General features: G+C 34.6%; 1 protein-coding gene across 2 annotated transcripts; it reads right to left on the bottom strand.

The window, feature by feature from the left end:
* Window positions 1-16391: 16391 nt before the first annotated feature.
* LOC104088552 (mannose-6-phosphate isomerase 1-like) lies at window positions 16392-19895 on the bottom strand. 2 transcript variants are annotated; one of them, XR_001967781.3, is made up of 6 exons: window positions 19377-19831; window positions 18566-18733; window positions 17741-17953; window positions 17325-17591; window positions 16470-16836; window positions 16392-16438 (listed from the first exon to the last, which is right to left on the bottom strand). XR_001967781.3 is itself a non-coding variant. In XM_009593253.4 (5 exons), exons 1-5 carry the CDS (start codon window positions 19683-19685, stop codon window positions 16534-16536), a joined length of 1260 nt encoding a protein of 419 aa, XP_009591548.1. In that variant the 5' UTR covers window positions 19686-19895; the 3' UTR covers window positions 16392-16533. The 2 variants fall into 2 exon arrangements, 1 of the variants encoding a protein (XP_009591548.1); XM_009593253.4 differs by having other exon boundaries at window positions 16392-16836; window positions 19377-19895.
* Window positions 19896-20413: the final 518 nt, after the last annotated feature.

The raw sequence follows: 20413 nt of genomic DNA, 5'->3' as shown, positions 1-20413 counted from the left end.
GACCCTAATTTTCGATTGGTACCGATTGTGCACATCGGCCCATATGATGGCTGGTATTCGATCAGGTTATGCTTCAACCACTATGACGCCGTCGAACTTTGTTCGTTCAAACCTTAAGTGAAAGCCTAAATAGCCCAATCGTCTGTGACTGGTGGAAGATCCATTCGTTCCATTTGAAAACGAGATACGAACTCCCTCAGCATCTCGTTATCTTTTTGTCTTACCTTGAAAAGGTTCGATTCCCTTGTTGCAACTTTTATGGCGCCGACGTGTGCTTTTACAAAAGAATCTGCTAACATGGAAAACAAGTCGATGGAATTCGGTGGTAGGTTGTGATACCAAATCATTGCTCTCTTCGAGAGGGTCTCTCCGAATTTTTTTAACAACGCATATTCAATTTCATCGTCTTCTAAATCATTGCCCTTGATGGCACACGTGTAAGAAGTGACGTTTTCATTGGGGTCGGTCGTTCTGTTATATTTGGGAATTTCGGGCATACAGAATTTTTTGGGGATTGGTTTTGGAGTTGCGCTTTAGGGAAAAGGTTTTTGCACGAATTTTTTGGAATCCAACCCTTTTATCATTGGTGGAGCTCCCGGTATCTGATCGACCCTGGAGTTATATGTTTCTACTTTTTTACCGTTGGCTTCGACTCGTTTTGTGAGCTCCTCGAGCATTTTAGCAATTTCGGAAGTAGTCCCCGATTCTTGCTCACTTGACCTCACTATGGCTGGCTCCGTTCTGTGGGCGATTTCTCAAAGTGGACTGGGCTCCGGCCTGCTCGGTAGTTAGGTTTGCTTCTGCAACTGAGCTATTGCTGCCTGTTGAGCTTGCAACATTTCAAAAATCATGCGCAAGCTGACACCGTTTTTCTCGACGTTATGGGTATCTCGATCTGCAGACCGAGTGCCACCATGAATGTTATTTTCAGGTTCAGAATGTAGGTTCGCCTCAATGGCCACATGCGAATTGATATCTATCGGCACTTCGTTTCGAGCTCCAATGGTGTTGACAAGTGGTCTTTCGGTACTGGGTGTCAAGTTGTTGTTCTCATCTTGAAGACCGGCTTTGTTGTCGATAGGTGAGGCCATTTGATTGGTATTTAGTCGTTGCTAATCCGCAATCCAAGATACTTTCGGAAACAAGCGCAAAACGGTGTGTTTTTGCAGATCCGCATCAAATAACCACTATTATCCTTAGCCCCGCGGTGGGCACCAAACTGTTTGCCCGAAAAACGGATAGAGTTAAATTTGTACGTAGTTCTAGGATATGTGATATAGATTGATACAAATCATAAGGACAAATAGAAATATCAAATATGGATTGCAAAGAATGCAAAATAAGCAAGGTTGGAAAGAAGATGATTGTTTAGACTAAGCAAAATGAATCAATTAATAAAGCCTCAAAGAGTAGTCCTTGAATATAAGAGAATATGGTGCTTGAATTACAATGTAAGAAAAACAACTGCCCTCTACAGAAATGTAGTCATCCTCTTTATAGTAGAGAATCCTACTTTAGATATAATTAAAAATACGTCATGGAGAATCCATGATAAATCAGCTTTTCCCTAATTTTCGCCGAGATTCTCTCCCTTAGTGTGTTTGCAACGGCTCTTGTCTGTAAGTTCGAGCTCGATCGGCCTCGGTGTTGGTCGGTAGTGCTTCTAGAGCTCGATATGGACTCAGGATTAGGTGATGATTCGGACTCGGTCCCGGTTGGCCTCTGCCCCTTAAGCTCGAAATCATCTCATCATAGTTCGATTAAGACCCGAGCTCGATGATGACTTCGAACTCGGTGTTTGACCTATACCTGGAATCCGAAGCTTGTTTGTACCCTCTTCGGAACCCATCTCGATATTACGAAGTCTTTTTTCGACCCATTATGTTACGACCTCGAAAGCCGAAATCTATTTCCACCGTATACACTTGCAAGTTTTTTTTCCAGGGAAATTCACTTTTATAAGTTTTGAATTCATAGAGTTTCACTTATATATATAAGTATTGAAATTCAAAGAGACATGGTCCCAAAATTTTATTTATATAAGTTCGAACTCCGGGACATAGTCCTAGAGTTTGACGTGCAACAATTTGACTTGCTAAGTTACAACTCCTGAACATGGTCTTGGAGTTTCACTTACAGCACTTCAAATTTCAGGAAAATTCCCTGGAATTCATATAGTTACTTTTGCTGTATTTTAAAATTATGGCTCTTTTTTCCAACTATTTTGCAACCAACTATATTACAGTTAGCAGCCATAAAATGGCTACTTTGATATCATTTTACGAAGTTTTTCGAAATATTTAGCTACTCAAATGTGTTGTTGAAATAAATCTCCATGTCATCTTTATCTCTAGACCATTCTGCTACAATTTTATTTAGAAATATTTAAGCTGCACTAATGTAATATATTTTTATCCAAACAGCTTTCTACTGCAGTATTGGCCTTTGATTTTAGCTTCCTTTATTCCACCTTCATGATTAAAAGATTTTAAACAAACATAATTTTTATCAAAAGTATCCTCAGGACTTCTGAAATCAACACTTAAGCTAAAGAATTTTGAAGAAGTACTTGGCCTGTTGGTCATGAAATCATGATAAAAGACACGTGTACATCATAGAAAGTTAATTACACCGGATGTAAAATATAAAGATTGAAACATAGATGAAAATGGAAGAAGAAATGGTTTTTTAATCTTAAGACTTTTATATAAGATTAGTAAAGGCTAAGCAGAAAATATTAAAGTGAAGAAAAATTATCTTTTGACATATTTTTTTTTTCAAATTCATTAAGTAGTGTATTAGTTACCAGAGATGATTAAGTCTTACACCTATTATTTTAGGTTTGATTCTCTAAGAAAATATTAGAAATGCAAATAGCACAAAAAATTAATTAAAAGAGCATAAACAAAACTACGATTCAAAATTGAAGATTTTGATCTATATATCAATATTAGTATTATTTGGATATTAGATTACACTTTGAATGTCAAAAGTTTTGGATGCACATATAAGTCCAAATTAGAGTGAGTGTTGCATTATTTTCTATTTAATAAAACTTGCAAATATACTACACTCTTGAAGGAAAAAAAACCCCTAAATGGAGGCATGAATTTTGGAAAAAATCCATTTTACTTCAATTTTTGTTGTCTTATTAAAATGGTTAAAAGTATTTTTATAATTACATGGAGAACCCATAGCTAGGTTTTGATGACTACTCCAGCTCTACAACACTTTGCTCTTTGTTGGTATCACGATCCAAAATCATAACCTATCGTGATGGCGCCTAACGTGGTACTAGGCAAGTCGATATTACAAAATATTTCCAACACTTTTAACATAAAATGAATTAAAGCAGTTTAAATAATAAAAGTTCTCATAAACAGGACAGAAACCCAAAACTTAACGCGGAAGTTCTCAACTATCGGGGTGTCACAGAGTACATGAGCATCTATACATTAAAAGTCTGAAAAATACTGTATATGATAGTCTGAAACTAAATACAATAAGCGGAAAGATAGAGAAGAAGAGACAAGGTCTGCGAAACACCGGGCTGCTACCTTGAAATCTCCAAACGATCAACTGTGCAAAGGAATCAATACCCGCAGTGTCCGAAAATACCTGGATCTGCATACGAAGTATAGGGTGTAGCGTGAGTACAACCAACTCGGTAAGTAACAAGACTAAATAAAGAACTGAAAGTAGTGACGAGCTTCATAGTTATAGTTCAATTTCAGTAATTTCAATACATAAAGGTAGGCATGCTTTCAAGTTCGACAATTTAGGCCACAACAGTTAATTCATGTCAAGTTCAAGCGAAACAGAATATAATATCTCTTAGAAAATACGAGACGGTGATATATGACAGCTGAAGTGTAACAGAAATGGAAGTGAAATGTATCCTCTCAGAGCAACAGTCACTCAGTCCTCCCATTCACTCCAACCTTACAATCACTCATTCCTCCCAATCGCTCAGCACTCGGTACTCAACACTCGGTACTCGGCACTCGCACTCAGTAGGTACCTACTCTCACTAGGGGTGTGTACAGACTCCGGAGGGGCTCATTCATCCCAAGCGCTATAACAATCCAATCATGACATATATCAATGAAACATGTTGCGGCGTGCAGCCTGATCTCATAAACATTCGCACAATCAGGCCCTCGGCCTCACTCAGTCATCAACCTCTCCAGTCTCTCGGGCTCTCAGAAATCATGATAATCAGTCCAAATAACAATGATATAATGCATCAATAATGAACCATAGAGACTGAGATGTAATATGCAAGTAAAATTGTGACTGAGTACAAAACAATAATTTAGCAGATAATTCAACATGTACACGACCTCTGTGGGTATCCCTACAGTGTCAACACATGCTCTAAACATGATTTCTAATATGATTTGCAGTTCAATTTATCTAATACGTGGAAAAATATACGGATAACAACAGATTATTCAACTATACAGTTCCATGGAATTGACCAAGTCACAATTCCTACGGTGCATGCCCACACGCCCGTCACCTAGCATGTGTGTTACCTCAAAACCAAACACATGATACATAATACGGGATTTCGTACCCTCAGAACTAAATTTAGAACTGTTACTTACCTCAATCCGAGCAAATCTCTACTCCAACACACCCTTACCTCGCGAAACGGCCTCTGAATGCCTCGAATCTAGCCATAAACAACTCGATATAATCAACACGGGCTAAGGAATTAATTCCAGAAGAAAAATACTAAGTTATTAATCAAAAGTAAAAAATTGACTCAAAAGACGGCCCATCCAACCATGAGTCCAATTATACCAAATTTACCAAAATCCGACACCAAATCGTCACTCAAATCCCCAAATCAAACTCTCCATATCCCTAACCCCACACTTCTAAATTTGACCGTAAATACACACAAACTAGGTGAGAAATTCAATGGGTAAACAAGATTACTGATAAAAAATAAACACAAAAGACTTACCTCAAGAAACCCCTCGAAAATCCTCTTAAGAATCGCCAAACCCCGAGCTTGAAATGTTGCAAATGAAGAAAAATCTCGAACCCTCATTTTTAAATAATCTGCCCAGCACTCTCACTTCTGCGGCCACTTACCCGCTTCTGCGGCGTCTCAGAAATGACTACATACCCGCTTCTGCGGCTTCATCTGCTCCTGCGGACTCGCTTCTGTGAGCCGCCAAGCCGCTTCTACGGACCCAGTTGCCATGCCTATTTCTGCTTCTGTGATCCCCCTGCCGCATCTGCGGTCATGCATGTGCGGTAATTCACTCGCACCTACGGCCCCCTGCACACTCCCCTCCAAAGTCGCATCAGCGCAACACATCCCGCACCTGTGAGCTCGCACCTACAATCAAAGCTCCGCAGGTGCGGTTGCACCAGCAGAGTCCGTGCTTCAGCCATGCACCACGTCTCATTTTCGATCTGTTAACTATTCGAAATCAACCTGAGGCCCCCGGGACCTCAACCAAACATACCAACAAGTCCTAAAATACGATACGAACTTAGTCGAGCCCTCAAACCACCTCAAACAACATCAAAAATACGAATCGCACCCCAATTCAAGCCTATTGGAACTAAGGAATTTCAACTTCTACAAACGAAGCCGAAACCTATCGAATCATGTCCGATTGACCCCAAATTTTTTATACAAGTCACATTTGACATTACAGACCTACTCCAATTTTCGAAATCGGAATTCGACCCGGATATCAAAAAGTCCACTCTCGGTCATAGTGTTTATTGATGATATCCTGGTGTGCTCCGTAAGTGTTTGAGAAAATTCTTAGGATTTCCATAAGATTTTCTTATTATCTTTGGGTTTAATTTGGTGCTTCACTTGGGAAGAAAAGGGGCTGGTTGGACCTGCTTTGGATTTCTATATGAAAAGATAATACACGGACGAACTATGCCCTCTATTTAAGTTGGGGTGTTTATAAAAGAACGAAAACTTTTGAAAGTTGTAATTATTAACCGGTCATAACATTCGTGTCGTCGAAAAAACTTCTAAAAGTTATGATCTTTAATATGACAAGGCTATGAAAGCTTCCATTAGAGGCGAAGTGTAAAGTAGAGTCTAGTTGGATATTGATAGATAGCTAGATAAATTCACCCCTAATAAAAAATTGGTAACTTACGCACAAAGCTAAAATTGTTATAAGAAAAATCAAATTATGGTGGATGTTTACTCTTCCTCCATGATCTTCTCAAATGCTTAATGACATATTTTTATGCTTAATGACATATTCAATGACATATTTTTCATCACTTTTCATGCCTATATAAAGGCCTTGTAATAGATAGGAAAATACACACATAATTGAAGAAGAAATAAGAATCTCTCCTCTCTTTCTCTCTATATCTCTTAGCTTGTTTTTCCTTATTCTATATTGTTACTTTAAGCTATATTTTATAACACGTTATCAGCACGAAGTTTCTAACCTCAAGGTTGAATTCTACTTCTGGTAAGGTATATCTCGATGATCTATTGTCAAAATTATCCAGATTTTATTCAAAAAGGTATGTAGTGTTACAGATATGTCTTTCTGCTACAGCAACAAGTCCGAGCTTTAAACCAGATAAGTTTGTACCACTATTTAGAATAAGCAATGGTCTGGTTATTAGAAAATTAGTATTTATGTGGCTGCTAAGGATGTCACCTTGTTAAATTTTCATGAACTAAATAATATGTGGCATGCAGTATACTAAATAATATACAAAATTAAAATTATACTTTATTATATATGCTTATGGTTTTACCTTATAATACTATTTTAGTATGCCTAGTATAATGATTATACATTAGTTTACTATCAAATATAATAATAATAATAATAATAATAATAATAACTATTTTATTTTGATAAGAATAATAATAATAATAATAATAATACATAACTATTTTATTTTGATAAGATAAAATATTAGTACAAGAAGTATGTACTACACCAAATTTTTCATTGATGATAGTTCTTATCAAATTAACATGTTGAATCATTTCTATATGGAAAGCATATAGTAGTAGATAGTAGACAGAGATTTGTCCACTATTTTTTTGATTCCCTGATTGACTTAAAGGTTCTGCTATATCTTTTTATTTTTCTAGAGAGCATAATACTTAGTTTTCACAAAAGTGCATGGTAACTAGTAGTACTATTATTCTGTTTGATACATAATTTTTCCTTAATGTTCTAGTCATATCACTTTGATCTTGAAGTAAGCTTATTGCAGTAAAGACCATATGTGAATTTTTAATATTATTTTGTATTTTCATATATCTGTTTGACACTAATTACTTAGCTGATTTGAGTAAACGAAAGTCTATTGTTGAGAATTATATCCAAATGACATTATGAAGAGTTTAACTCAAGAGGTAAGCATTTCCTTCGTATTTGAAATTGTTTTTGTCCTTTGCTATTAATGATATCAACTTCAATGAGTTCAAGTCGCAATGCACCATGAGGGTAAGACATCAGGATCAAGTCCTGATGCTCCATGATGATAAGAGTTGGGTTTGAGTCCCAATTTATTATGGCCTAACATGCCTTTATATTGGTAAGACATTGGGTTTGAGTCTCACTATACCATATTGATGATATAATGATAACTAAAGAAAAATAATATATTTTTCATGAAAAGACATGAATATTGTCCCACTTGATTTGCTCCATTCTTGAAGTGAATGTGGTAGCGGCGCATAATAAGTCTAAATGAAGACAAGTGGTTGAACAATGAACGTGGGCGTTCCAAAGATCAAAATAATAATAATCATCACTATGATTATAAAAGGAGAACAATAAGGGTTCTCAAAATAGTCCTTCAAAATGTGAAGGCAATGTTTACCATCAAATTGGTATGAAAAATAATAAAGCACGCCGCTGATTATGATCCATTCCTTGAAGAGAATGTGACTTGTGATAAGCATTGAGAATGCAGACCCATTCCTAAAGGTGAATGTGGCAATATGTGATAAAAGTAATGAATAAAGACATGCAATGCATGAATAGATAAATACCACACAACTCACCTCTAAGGAAGGTTTGAGTGAAACAAAGAGAATAAATATTATTGTGTGGTTACATGAATATGTCATTGGTCGCGTACATATGATACGCCAAAAAAAAATATTTTGTTGTGCCTTATAAAAGTTTATTAAAGGCAAAATTAAAGCAAGAAATTATTTTGCTTATGATGATTTTGACCATGACAATATATTATGATATAATTTTCTCCGTGAAGGAGATATTTACCATATGAATGGTGTGACAAAAGATCTTGTAGTACAAAAGTTGTTAAGAGCTCCGGAAAAATTAATTTATTACTACCCGGATGAATAAAATTATTCACGACATTGATATTGTAAAGTCTCAAAAGAAACTTTTTGAGTTTTAAATGTATAAGTCAAAGTGGTTGGCATACTGAGACTATAAATGAAAGGAATATTGAATATCTTCATATTTCTATAATCATAACGGGTAAATATGAAAGGTTACCCGATTTTCTTTCTATTTGTACTACACAAATATAAGCATGATGATGGAATCATATGTCACAAGTAAACTAGAGGTTTACTGAATTAAATATTAGTTGGCATGACCGGTTGACCATCCGGTTCAATTATGATGCGAAAAATTAATTGAGAATTACATTGGCATATATTGAAGAAATAGAAGATTCTTCAAGAATTCTCTTGTGCTGCTTATTCTCATGATATACCAGTTAAGGTTGGGATTGAATCCCTTGATTTTTAAAAATAAATAAAAGGTGATAAATATATGGGCCCAGTCACCTTCCATGTGGACCGTTTACTATTATATGATTTTAATAGATGTATCTATTCTATGGTCACATGTGCATTTGTTATCAACTTGCAGTTTGGCTTTTGCAAGACTGATTGCTCAAATTATTAGAGCACAGTTCCAGAATATAAATTATGATGATTTATCTTGATAATACTAGTTTAAATCCAAGTTGGTTTAGCAGAAATTGTATGCCTCCAATTATATCTAAACCATTGGTTATGAGAACAAAACTGCCAAAATAAAATTTGGTATGTGATGTATTATTTAATATACAACAGCACTTGTACGCATCTAGCCAAGTTATGATAAGTTCTCCCTATCACAATCGGTTCAGGGTCAGGAACCAAATAATTTCCATCTAGAAATATAAATGTACTATATGATTTAATTATTCCACCACAATGCACAAAGATGGATCCCCAAATAAGGCTAGGGATATGTGTTGGTGATCCCAACAATAGGGGAAGAAAATGGGCAGCTGAAAAAGTAATGCATATAATGAATTATTATGAGTACATCTAGATCCTCGTACGAAAAAATGTGAACTTGAAGTTCAAGTGATAATTCATTTGCAAAATATTGTCAGGCGTATTTGCTGACCCAAAGCTAAATGTCATATTCAGCTGCTAATGCTCCAAATAAAATAAAGTTCATAATGAATAGAGTCTATGGCATGCATGAAGCATAATAGACTAATCGGTTCCAAAGATAAAACTCCTTGAATAAGGAGAAGAGCAAATGTTCAAGATGGTCATAATAAGGAGGCAAGTGCTCTAGAAGAGCACCATGACATAACACTTCATAAGACCTCATGGGAGAGGCTCAGGTACCTGAAAATAATAAGATAAAGAAATCTCAATAAGTTATGTCTTTATTGGGTAATAGTAGAACCGATATAAAATGATCATCGACGATATTGTTAATATAATGTAGCGCTCAATATTATTAATATTGACGAGGATCTTGAGCTCAAATCTGTCATGAAATTTGGACAGATAAATGATTGGCCAAATGAAAAATACGCAATGAAAATTGATTTTACCTGAAAAATATGAAGTTGGACGGATAGTCCCAATACCTGGAAGTATAAAGCCAGTGGAGGTATAAATGTGTTCTTGTGCGAAAAAAAAAGGTCAAGTCGATAGACATAAAGACGACTTGTGTCACAAGAATATTTGTAAATATCCTGGCATTGATTATATAGAGACATGTTCTGCTGTGGTGGATATCGTCATTTCAGGTTTTAATCTGGCAATACAAGAAAAATATGTTATGCGTATAATGGAAATCATTGAAGGATTTAAAATTTTCTAAAGCATATTAAGGTTTTCAAGAAATTTATTAAATAAAGCTTCAAAAATTCTTATACGGATTGAAACAATCAGGGCGCATGTGGTATAATCGCCTGAGTGAGTACCTGTTGAAAGAAGGGTACAAGAATGATTCAATTTGTCCTTGTGTCTTTATAAAAAAATCTGGATCTAAATTTGTTATAATCACCATGTATGTTGATGCTTTAAATATCATTAGAACTCCTAGGAAGCTTCCTAAAGTAGTAGACTATTTAAAGAAAGAATTTGAAATGAAAGATCTTGGAAAGATAAAATTTCGTCTTGGTCTACAAATTGAGTATATGAAAGATGGAATTTTTGTCCATCAATCAGCATACACTAAAAAAATTTTAAAGCGATTCTATATGGATAAAACACATCCATTGAGTACCTCGATGGTTGTGAGATCACTCGATATAAATAAAGATCCATTCCGACCTCATGAAAATAATGAAGAGTTTCTTGGTCCCGAAGTACCATATCTTAGTGCAATTAGTGCACTAATGTATCTTTTTAACATTACAAGGTCTGACATAACTTTTTCAGTTAATGTCTTAACAAGATATAGCTCTGCTCCTACAAGGAGACATTGGAATAGAATCAAACACATATTGCGGTATTTAAAAGAGACTACCTATATGGGATTATTTTATGGCAATGATTGCAGTCCCGATCTTATTGGTTATGCCGATACTGGGTATTTATCTGACCCACACGAGGCTCGATCTCAAACAGGCTATATGTTTACATATGGAGGCACTGTCATATCTTGGCGATTGACTAAGCAATTAATCGTGGCTACTTCATCTAATTATGCTGAGATAATTGCTATTCATGAAGCAAGTCGAGAATGTGTATGGTTGAGGTCTATAAAATACCTTATTCGAAACAAATGTTGTTTGAAGTGTGACAAACTACCCACAATTTTGTATGAAGACAATGCAACATGCATGGCCCAATTGAAGGGAGGATTCATAAAAGGGGATAGGACAAAGCACATTTCACCAAAGTTATTTTTCACACATGATCTTTAAAAGAATGGTGATATCAATGTGCAACAGATCCGTTCAAGTGATAATATGACTGATTTGTTCACCAAATCTCTACCGACGTCAACCTTCAAGAAACTAGTGTACAAGATTAGGATGCGAAGGCTCAAGGATGTGAATTGATGCTCTCATCAGGGGGAGTTAATACGCGTTGTACTCTTTTTCCCTTACAAGGTTTTGTCCCACTGGATTTTTCTTGCAAGGTTTTTAACGAAGCAACCAAAAGGCGTATTTCTAAATATGTGTACTCTTTTTCCTTCACTATAATTTTTTTCCCATAGGATTTTTTCCTAATAAAGTTTTGACGAGGCACATTATCTATGGACATCCAAGGAGGAGTGTTATAAGAAAAATCAAATTATGGTGGATGTCTAATCTTCCTCCATGATCTTCTCAAATGCTTAATGATATATTCAATAACATATTTCTATGCTTAATGACATATTTTTCTTCACTTTTCATGCCTATATAAAGGCCTTGTAATAGATAGGAAAATACACACATAATTGAAGAAGAAATAAGAATCTCTCCTCTCTTTCTCTCTATATCTCTTAGCTTGTTTTTCCTTATTCTATATTGTTACTTTAAGCTATATTTTATAACATGTTATCAGCACGAAGTCTCTAACCTCAAGGTTGAATTCCACTTCTGGTAAGGTATATCTCGATGATCTATTGTCAAAATTATCCAGATTTTATTCAAAAAGGTATGTAGTGTTACAGACATGTCTTTCTGCTACAGCAACAAGTCCGAGCTTTAAACCAGATAAGTTTGTACCACTATTTAAAATAAGCAATGGTGTGGTTATTAGAAAATTAGTATTTATGTGGCTGCTAAGGATGTCACCTTGTTAAATTTTCATGAACTAAATAATATGTGGCATGCAGTATACTAAATAATATACAAAATTAAAATTATACTTTATTATATATGCTTATGGTTTTACCTTATAATACTATTTTAGTATGCCTAGTATAATGATTATACATTAGTTTACTATCAAATATAATAATAATAATAATAATAATAATAATAACTATTTTATTTTGATAAGATAAAATATTAGTACAAGAAGTATGTACTAAGCTATATTTTAAGCTATATTTTATAACAAAAATGAAGTTGATAAACTAAATACACTGGATTGAAAAAGGGAGTCTTTGTGTAAAATTAAGCAAAGTGAGACAGTATAAACAAGTTGCAGATATCTATTGCAAAAATAAAAATACACCTAACTATTTAGCCAATTCTGAAATATGTAATAAGAATAGATCTATAAAAGTTTATGATATCTCAAAGAAAACTTCACTAATAAGTTATCACCATAGCATGACCAGTATGATAGAGAGTTAGTAGCTGTTATTGCCAAGGTTTCTTCAAAACATTCTGTTAAGAACAATGGGAATTATGATCAAAACTTACGTAGAGATTCTTATTGATCTTTACCTGTGTAAGATGTTTCTTGCATTAGAACTTAGTATGAAAGATGTGCTAAGTAATTAAATATTTGAACAGACATGTTTATCACTTTATTTCTAGCGTTTATGATCACTCCTACCTAATGGCGGACCCACATATAGAAGAGTGGCTGTTGAAGCACCCATTAAACTGCTAATGAGTATATATAATTATATTGATATTTTAATACTATATGATATAAATCGTTCATTAAGCACCCATAGTGCATTGGATAGTCTTCTGGTGCATGGGGTTAAGAGGATTCACAAAGGGTGCTAAAACACTTCGCCAGAGAATGGTTTAGAAGTAATCTATTCATTTGGAACTTATTTATTTATGTCCATGTACTGACTGATGTACAATTATTCAGAAGATTCATATTTAGCTAGAGTAATACAAAAAAATGATGAATTTATCATTTAAATGTAAAATGACAACCACCTTTTCAGAAGTATGGTTCTTCTCTCTTTTCACAGGTTACAGGTTGCGGCTAATTAAGACAGACCCACACAGAGAAGGGTGATTGCTCGAGCACCCATTGACTAAAAATTCTAGGTCCGCCACTAGTCCGACTCTTGAATCTTTTTGTGCTGATTTTTTCTTCCACTAGAAACATGAGGTAACGCCCGAAGTTTGAATTCAATTCAATCATAGAACAAAATGGTGCTCCGTTATAGCACCTATTCCTACTCTCTTAGCTTTCTTTTAATTGTCTCTTGCAAAATCCTGCAACTTGAGTCAATGCGCATCGTATATTAGTTTCCTTTAAATGTTTGTAAACTTCTAAATTTCCTTTAAATGTTTTCCCTACGTCTTTGACTTTGACAGTTAATACCATGCTTTACTTATTAGGAGATTGGTTACTGTTGTAATATTTTCGCTTGGCTTGGAAATTTGTGTTTAATTTTAATATGCTCAGTAGCTTTTAGTTGAGTTTGAACTTTGAAGTAATTCACCAAGATGACAAAAGGAACATAATAAATATGCATTTGAAGAGGTGCTGAAATCCACTCAGGTAAACTGGTTTTATGTGTCTTAAAAGCCTGTATGTGTTACCAAGCTCTTCTTTTTATCAGTTTGAGATTGTGTATGTTGTTGCCAAATTTTTGTTTGACCACTTTTGGGTGAGTTCAATTTATACCAAGTTGCTTTGATATTTTTTTAAACATTCTCTACCTTTCTTTTAAATGGTATATGGTATACAAGATTAAAATATTTTTTAAAATTCTAATAACCGTTATACATATATTTACCTTTAAACTTACATATTAGTACCAAATTTATATTCCATTCTTAAAAATTGAAAGAGCATAATCCAGATTGCCATCTTTGATGACAAATATGTTTTCTAGACAAAACAGTATAAAAATATTAATATTTTAGGAAATCAGATAAAAATTTAGAACAAGCAATTTTCAGTAATGGTGCTGCAAGTTAAAATATTGTTGCATAGTTCAGTGGGTGCGATGGAGATGGTGGCAAACTGTTATGTTGAACAATTTTTGAGGATTATTTCAATTGAAATAATAATTACTCAATTTCTTGTTTTCAAATAGAATTTATGTGCAAACACAACTTTAACTTTCAATTATATTTTTTTAACTTTAAGTAATTTATTTTTCAACTTTGTCAAATATTTGTCCAAATGCCAACAATAAACTATATTTTTTATGTTATGTAAATTAAAAATAAAGTTAGTAACACAAATAGCCATAAAATTAAATAAGAATATCAATGTAGTAGTATGACAAAAACAACGTATACAATAAATTACAATGCCAATATAAAAACTGTAATTAATTTTTAGACTACGTCTATCAAATGGGGGCCCATGTTTTCAAAGATTTGTACAAGTAAAAATTGCACGGGGCGTCCTATTTGGTTGCCCCTATTTAACCTATATCTATTTTTTAAAAAGTTATAACTTATACCCACTTTTTAAACAACTGCAGGCCTCTTTCTCCTCTTTTGTTTTATGAATACTAAAGTTTGAGATATGGTTATGCGTTCTAGCCTGATGATTCATATATATTTGCTTGTCCCATTATGTTCAGTTTGGTTTTATTCACAATAATTTAACCTCTTAGATATTTTAGCTTTACATGCACATTAATTTTTGGTTCTAATTTATCTTATAGTAACTTGTTTTCATGTCGAAAATATTTTTCATTCTTTAATCTTTGAAATGAACAGCATCAATCGCTGCTAATCATGATCTATTAAATTCGTTGTTGTTTAATACTATTTCGTTTATGTACAATATGTTTTTTTGTTGAATTCGTTTTTTTGAAAGATTATCTTCCTCATTTCCGTGTGCAGACTTAGAACTTCATCTCTAAGAATGCTGAAATTCAACAAATATAAACAAAAACTTCAGCTCCTAGAATACTGAAATTCAGCAAATACAAAACAAACTTCAGCCCTAGAATGCTGAAGATCAGCAATTACAAAACAAACTTCAGCTCCTAGAATGCTGAAGTTCAGCAATTACAAAACAAAAATTTTAGCCAAAACATATTGTAGTTTTATTGAGCTGAAGTTTGCCATTGGACTATGAATTGAAGTTTGCGTGATTGCCTTTGCAAGTGAGGCCAAACTTCAGGCAAAAATATTTGAAGTTTTGCTACACTTCAGGCAAAACATTTTGAAGTTCAAATTTCATACATAAATTTTTGGTACTTCAAACCCGTATGTCTGAAGTTACCCAAAAAGTGAGTACACTTATAATTATTTTTGTAAAGCGGGTAAAAGTTAAAATTTAACCAAAAAATTGGGTATAGATGGTAAATACCCCTTTTTACAACAACACATGGCCATGACAAAACTCGTATACTGGGCAAATGATAAACATAGAGTTAGTTTTGGGAGTTGGGACCCACATTCTCCAGATAAAGCTTTGGGATAATAATGGTGATGTATGTTGAGAAAAGCAAAGGTCAATTCGGTCTTAGTACCTCAAATATCTATATGGAAGTTAGAGTAAGATGCCTTTTTATCCAATTAAATTGCTACATTTCATGTGAAATTACCAGAATGCCCTTGAAGTGCCAAGCAGGACCTCCTGCGTGCTTAGTTAGGGGTCGTTTGGTAGGGCGCATAAGAACATTATTGAATAGGATATATTACTAATGCTAGTATTAATTAATGCATGGGTTAGTAATGCAAGCATTAGTTGTACAGAAATTATTTCTTATGCATTGTTTGGTGTGGTGTATTAAAAATTAAAATGCATTGCATAATTTTTAAGAAATTTAATTGTTTACAAAAATGCCCTCCATATTCTTTAACTTAATAGTCTTTAAGGATAATTTTGTCTTTAACCATGCTAATGCATGCATTAGTAGCCTTTGTATTGCTAATACCATGATTTTCTATGTATTAGTTATACATAGGATAATACCAAATAAAGTGTATAACTAATGCTTGTATTAGTTATACATAGGTTGAAAAGGTGTACCAAACAAAGCATTACTAATACACAAAGCTAATGCATGCATTATTTTCTCTAATATACTCTACCGATAGACAATAGTTGAGACCTGAAAATTTAAAAGGAACCCGTGTTTGGAGATTAAAAACTCACTGATTTACCTGTTATTTTTTTCCTTCACTTTCTCCACACTCAAGCTTATTCCATTCAACAACTGATGTAGATACGTGACGATTGTTGCTGTCTTTTGTTTTGTTCTTTTTCTGTGGAGGATTGATCTGGGATTGTGTATCACTGAACCCGTATAATGAGCTAACTATAACAACTTTCCACCCTTCTACTGATATTTTGCTTATATACCTGATTTACAGAAGTGCAAGTACATATATACATGCACACATTTATATTACAAGGTTGGATCAGCCAACTTTAGCAGATGTAACACAACTCACTTCTCAAAAAAAACTGCTGCTTACTCCTGCTCTATATAAGTGCAAACCAGAAGATGTTGCTACTGTAATGCTGGTGTTTGCAGCTGCAAATAAGACGTCCCCTTCACAAACAATCTCGCCCGATGATGTGGTCATTGTTCCCTCTCCCTCCATGACCATAAAAATGGAGGGTCCAGGAATAGCAGGAAATTCAGCAGTTGATTGTTTGGGAAGAATACAGCGATCGACCTCAAATTCCTCAAAAGGAGGAATGTACCTCATAGTGTGTGGATTTACTGCAGTACCATTCAAAATTTCAGGAAAACCCTGCAACAAAGAACGAATTTATATGCGTAGATAAATAAGCAGACACCCAATACCATTTTAATTGCACTTAATTAAGAGACTCTTGCCAAATATTTAGCCTGCCCACACAGCCAAAATTGTGGAATAGCCCAATAGAAACTACAAATAGGGTATACAAGGAGATGTTCTAAATATCATTGACCAAGTTCCACGAGCATGACTAGTTTAACAATGTACGCATCAATTGGCAAGACAAGTGACTTGAACACTTAAAACATTCTTGATGGAAATTAGACTCTTAAAAGATGCTCAATATATGCATTATAATCCTAAATGTCCTAACTAATATTAGTTAGTAACTCGATGTCACAATAATGCAACTCTTTCCTAACCTATTTCAACCCCCAATGTTTTGAAGTACATAACAAGGTTGCTGCTATACTCAAAATCCAATCAAGCAGTTCAATTTTAAAGAATGACCTAAAAATGGTGTCTGTGACAGTTCGTACCTGTCTGTAAGTGAGCATTGAGCTTAGAGTTTTAACATCCCGGTGCTTTGGAGTTAAGCCAGCACGTACCACGTTGTCTGATGTTGCCATGATTTCAACACAATCACCATATATATAAGCATGAGGTTCATTTGCCCCTAAATACAAAGCTTCACCAGGTTTGAGTTTTACATAATTTAACAAGAATGCAGCCAAGACACCAACATCAGCTGGATATTGCTTCTCGAGTCTTAGGACCACTTGTTCTTTCTCAGTCAGCTGCCTTGCCTATAACATGAAAGATGAAAAAGTCATAATTACCGTCCACAAGAATTAGTCTCCACCATGCAAAAGTACAAAAAGAAGAGTTACAACTACTGCTGAGATTTACAAACACATCTTAACTTATAGTTGACCGGGGACTACTATGACTTTACCTGATTTTTTATGTGTAGGCGACTAATCAGCTTGGCTATCACTTCAGCAATCATATCCTTGCTTGCTGACATTATCTCAGTAAACACTGATTGTAGCACTAATTTAACTTTCTCCTTTTCACCATCCTCATTCAAGTCTAATACTTGCTCTGCGTGTGCATTGCCGACCACTTCGATAATCTCGGGCACAGTTTGAACAATCATCTTAAGCTCCTAAAAAAATTCATACGTATTTGTTAAATCACATCGAACTTGTCTTTTCGTTTTTCATATACTCATGGAAGTTTAAGTCCATTTATTATCTCAAGCTAAAGAGCACAACAGATACTGCTTCTCAAGTGAGCCAAAATAAGTTTAAGTTACACCATTCTTCTATATGCAATATTAGCGTTTATGCTACAATAAGATCAAGGACCAGGATAAAGCTTTTCCAGGCTTGCAGTCTAACAGAATATGGATGGCAAACCGGTAGCAAATGTAACTATGCCAGTTTCAAAGTTGAAAAAATTGCAAATATTATAGACCAAAACAAAATTTTAATTTAAACAATTCCAGTAACGCCTTTTTCTTTTAAGTCAGACAGGTCTATGTACATGGCAGCAGCCAGGTGGGGTTTTTATCTACCACACCGAAGCACCTCATCCTCTAAAACGCAACCCAAAATATTACATAAATATAAAGAAAACAAATTTCTTAACTCTGGCAGAACTCATTTTTACCCGGATTGTAAATTTAAGGGCACCTCAAATGTGCTTTACCCTGGAGTACGAAAACATAATTCTAAAAAATTCACTAGACCTACAAAACAACAAAGATGTTGAGTACCTCAAGACTTATAAATCCACATAAGGCCTCAAATTCTGTCAATGCCAATGCCATCTCCGGTTTGTGATTGTCATCCTTATAAACATCCGGGAGCTCATTATGCAAACGAGTGGCCAAATCCTTGTCTGGATGGGCCTGTATGGACAAAGCTTTTGCAACAGAAAGTACCTAAAAGTCGACACACGTTAGACAGGGGCGGATCTAGATCAAATATTATGGGTTCCCGTGAACCCATTAACTTTTGCATAAACTATAAGCTTTTGTAGTAGGAACCTATAAGCTTAAAATTCTGAATCCGCCTGTGACATTACACACTTATCAAAACCATACTGATAGACAACTACAAAGGGATTTAGCTCATCCAAAGTGTATCAACTTAGATAAATAGAATTGTCTCCTTATCTGATATTTGGAGTACTCTCAACTCTGGTGTTTCTGCTTCTAATTTTATATTGACTCCATTACTACATGAAAGAGTGCACTTTTTTCATATGATTTTTAAAACTGCACTACTTTTAATGTAGTTCATTAGTATCAAAATCTCTTTTAATTATTTGCTTAAAAATGAAATCTATGTTCGAATTGAAACCGAATATTAGATAATTTGGCCCTGAATCAGTAGCTATTATAGAGGAATATAATTATACGGGAGAGCAAATAATGAAAAATCAAAACTTGATACGATTCCAAAGGAAAGTGGCTAACAATCCAGTTATAATTAAGAAATCTACCAAATATAAAATTTCGAAAGCAGTAACTCAGATGGGTAGAGTTGCAAGAATTCTTAGACAAGCGATTGAAGGGAGCAAACCTTGAAGAGAAAAGGAAGGTCGGTACCCCACTTGTTCACAATCTTATCTCCAACAACACTTGGGTTGCTTTCAATCCAATTCTTCAATGTCAACGCCAATCCATTCTCAGCTGCTCTATCCACAACATAGGAAGGCCCAGAATCGTGAGTACCAATCCAAAATTCCGCATAAGGCTTGTCCTGCTCAATAGTATGGTCACCATTATTTCGCGAATAAAGGCGCGCAACACGAGATTCCTTCCCCAGTCTTCCCCAGTCGTAATTCTTCACACACCCTTTCAACCTCACCAGCCCTCCTCCTTCCTCCATAGAATGATTTAAGTAAAAAAAACAACCTTTTCCTTCTTAAATTGTCTACGAAACTTGTAGTAGTCTCTGTTTATGTTAGAGTGAAATGAAAGGCTATGAAGAAGGAGGAGGATCGTGGGGTGCAGAGGAGCAATAAATGTTTGCTGCTTCTCTATTCAAAGGAGTGAGGGGGGGCTTCTGTTTGAAGGCAAACTGTTCAAAGGAGGGAACGAGGAATAATCAAAGGAGGGACGGATCTAATAAAGAATTTTTAGCGTTATCACGCAAAGTAGCGGTTTCACACATATAAATAAGAGAAAAAAAAAAGATTTATTCTCAATTGTCAACGTCGAAATAGTACTAATACTGTACAAAATAAGATTTTGTCAACTTAAGGATAATCAATACAAAATTATATTTTGTCAAGCTACTAGTTATTAATGCAAATTTGGATTTGCATTGAACACGGTAAAGGCCACCAAGTCATAAATTAAACAATTGTATCATAGGTGAATTTATTGTAAGTAATTTTTATTTTTTACTTCACAAGAAATTATTTTCGTTACTAGTACTTAGAACTTTTTTTATAACTAAAATATATTATTAATCACCAATAAATAATACAAAATGGACCAGCAGCCTCCTCAGTCAGAGTTCGCTGCATCGGGTTTGTCTAGTGCGGTTTACGTCTCATATTTGGTTTATAAGTTATTGTACAGTAATCGTGTTATCCAGTGCACACCTAAAAA

Source organism: Nicotiana tomentosiformis, chromosome 2 (genome assembly GCF_000390325.3).
Source record: "Nicotiana tomentosiformis chromosome 2, ASM39032v3, whole genome shotgun sequence".
NCBI classification, from domain to species: Eukaryota; Viridiplantae; Streptophyta; class Magnoliopsida; order Solanales; family Solanaceae; genus Nicotiana; species Nicotiana tomentosiformis.
This window is presented reverse-complemented; position numbering and strand designations above follow the sequence as displayed.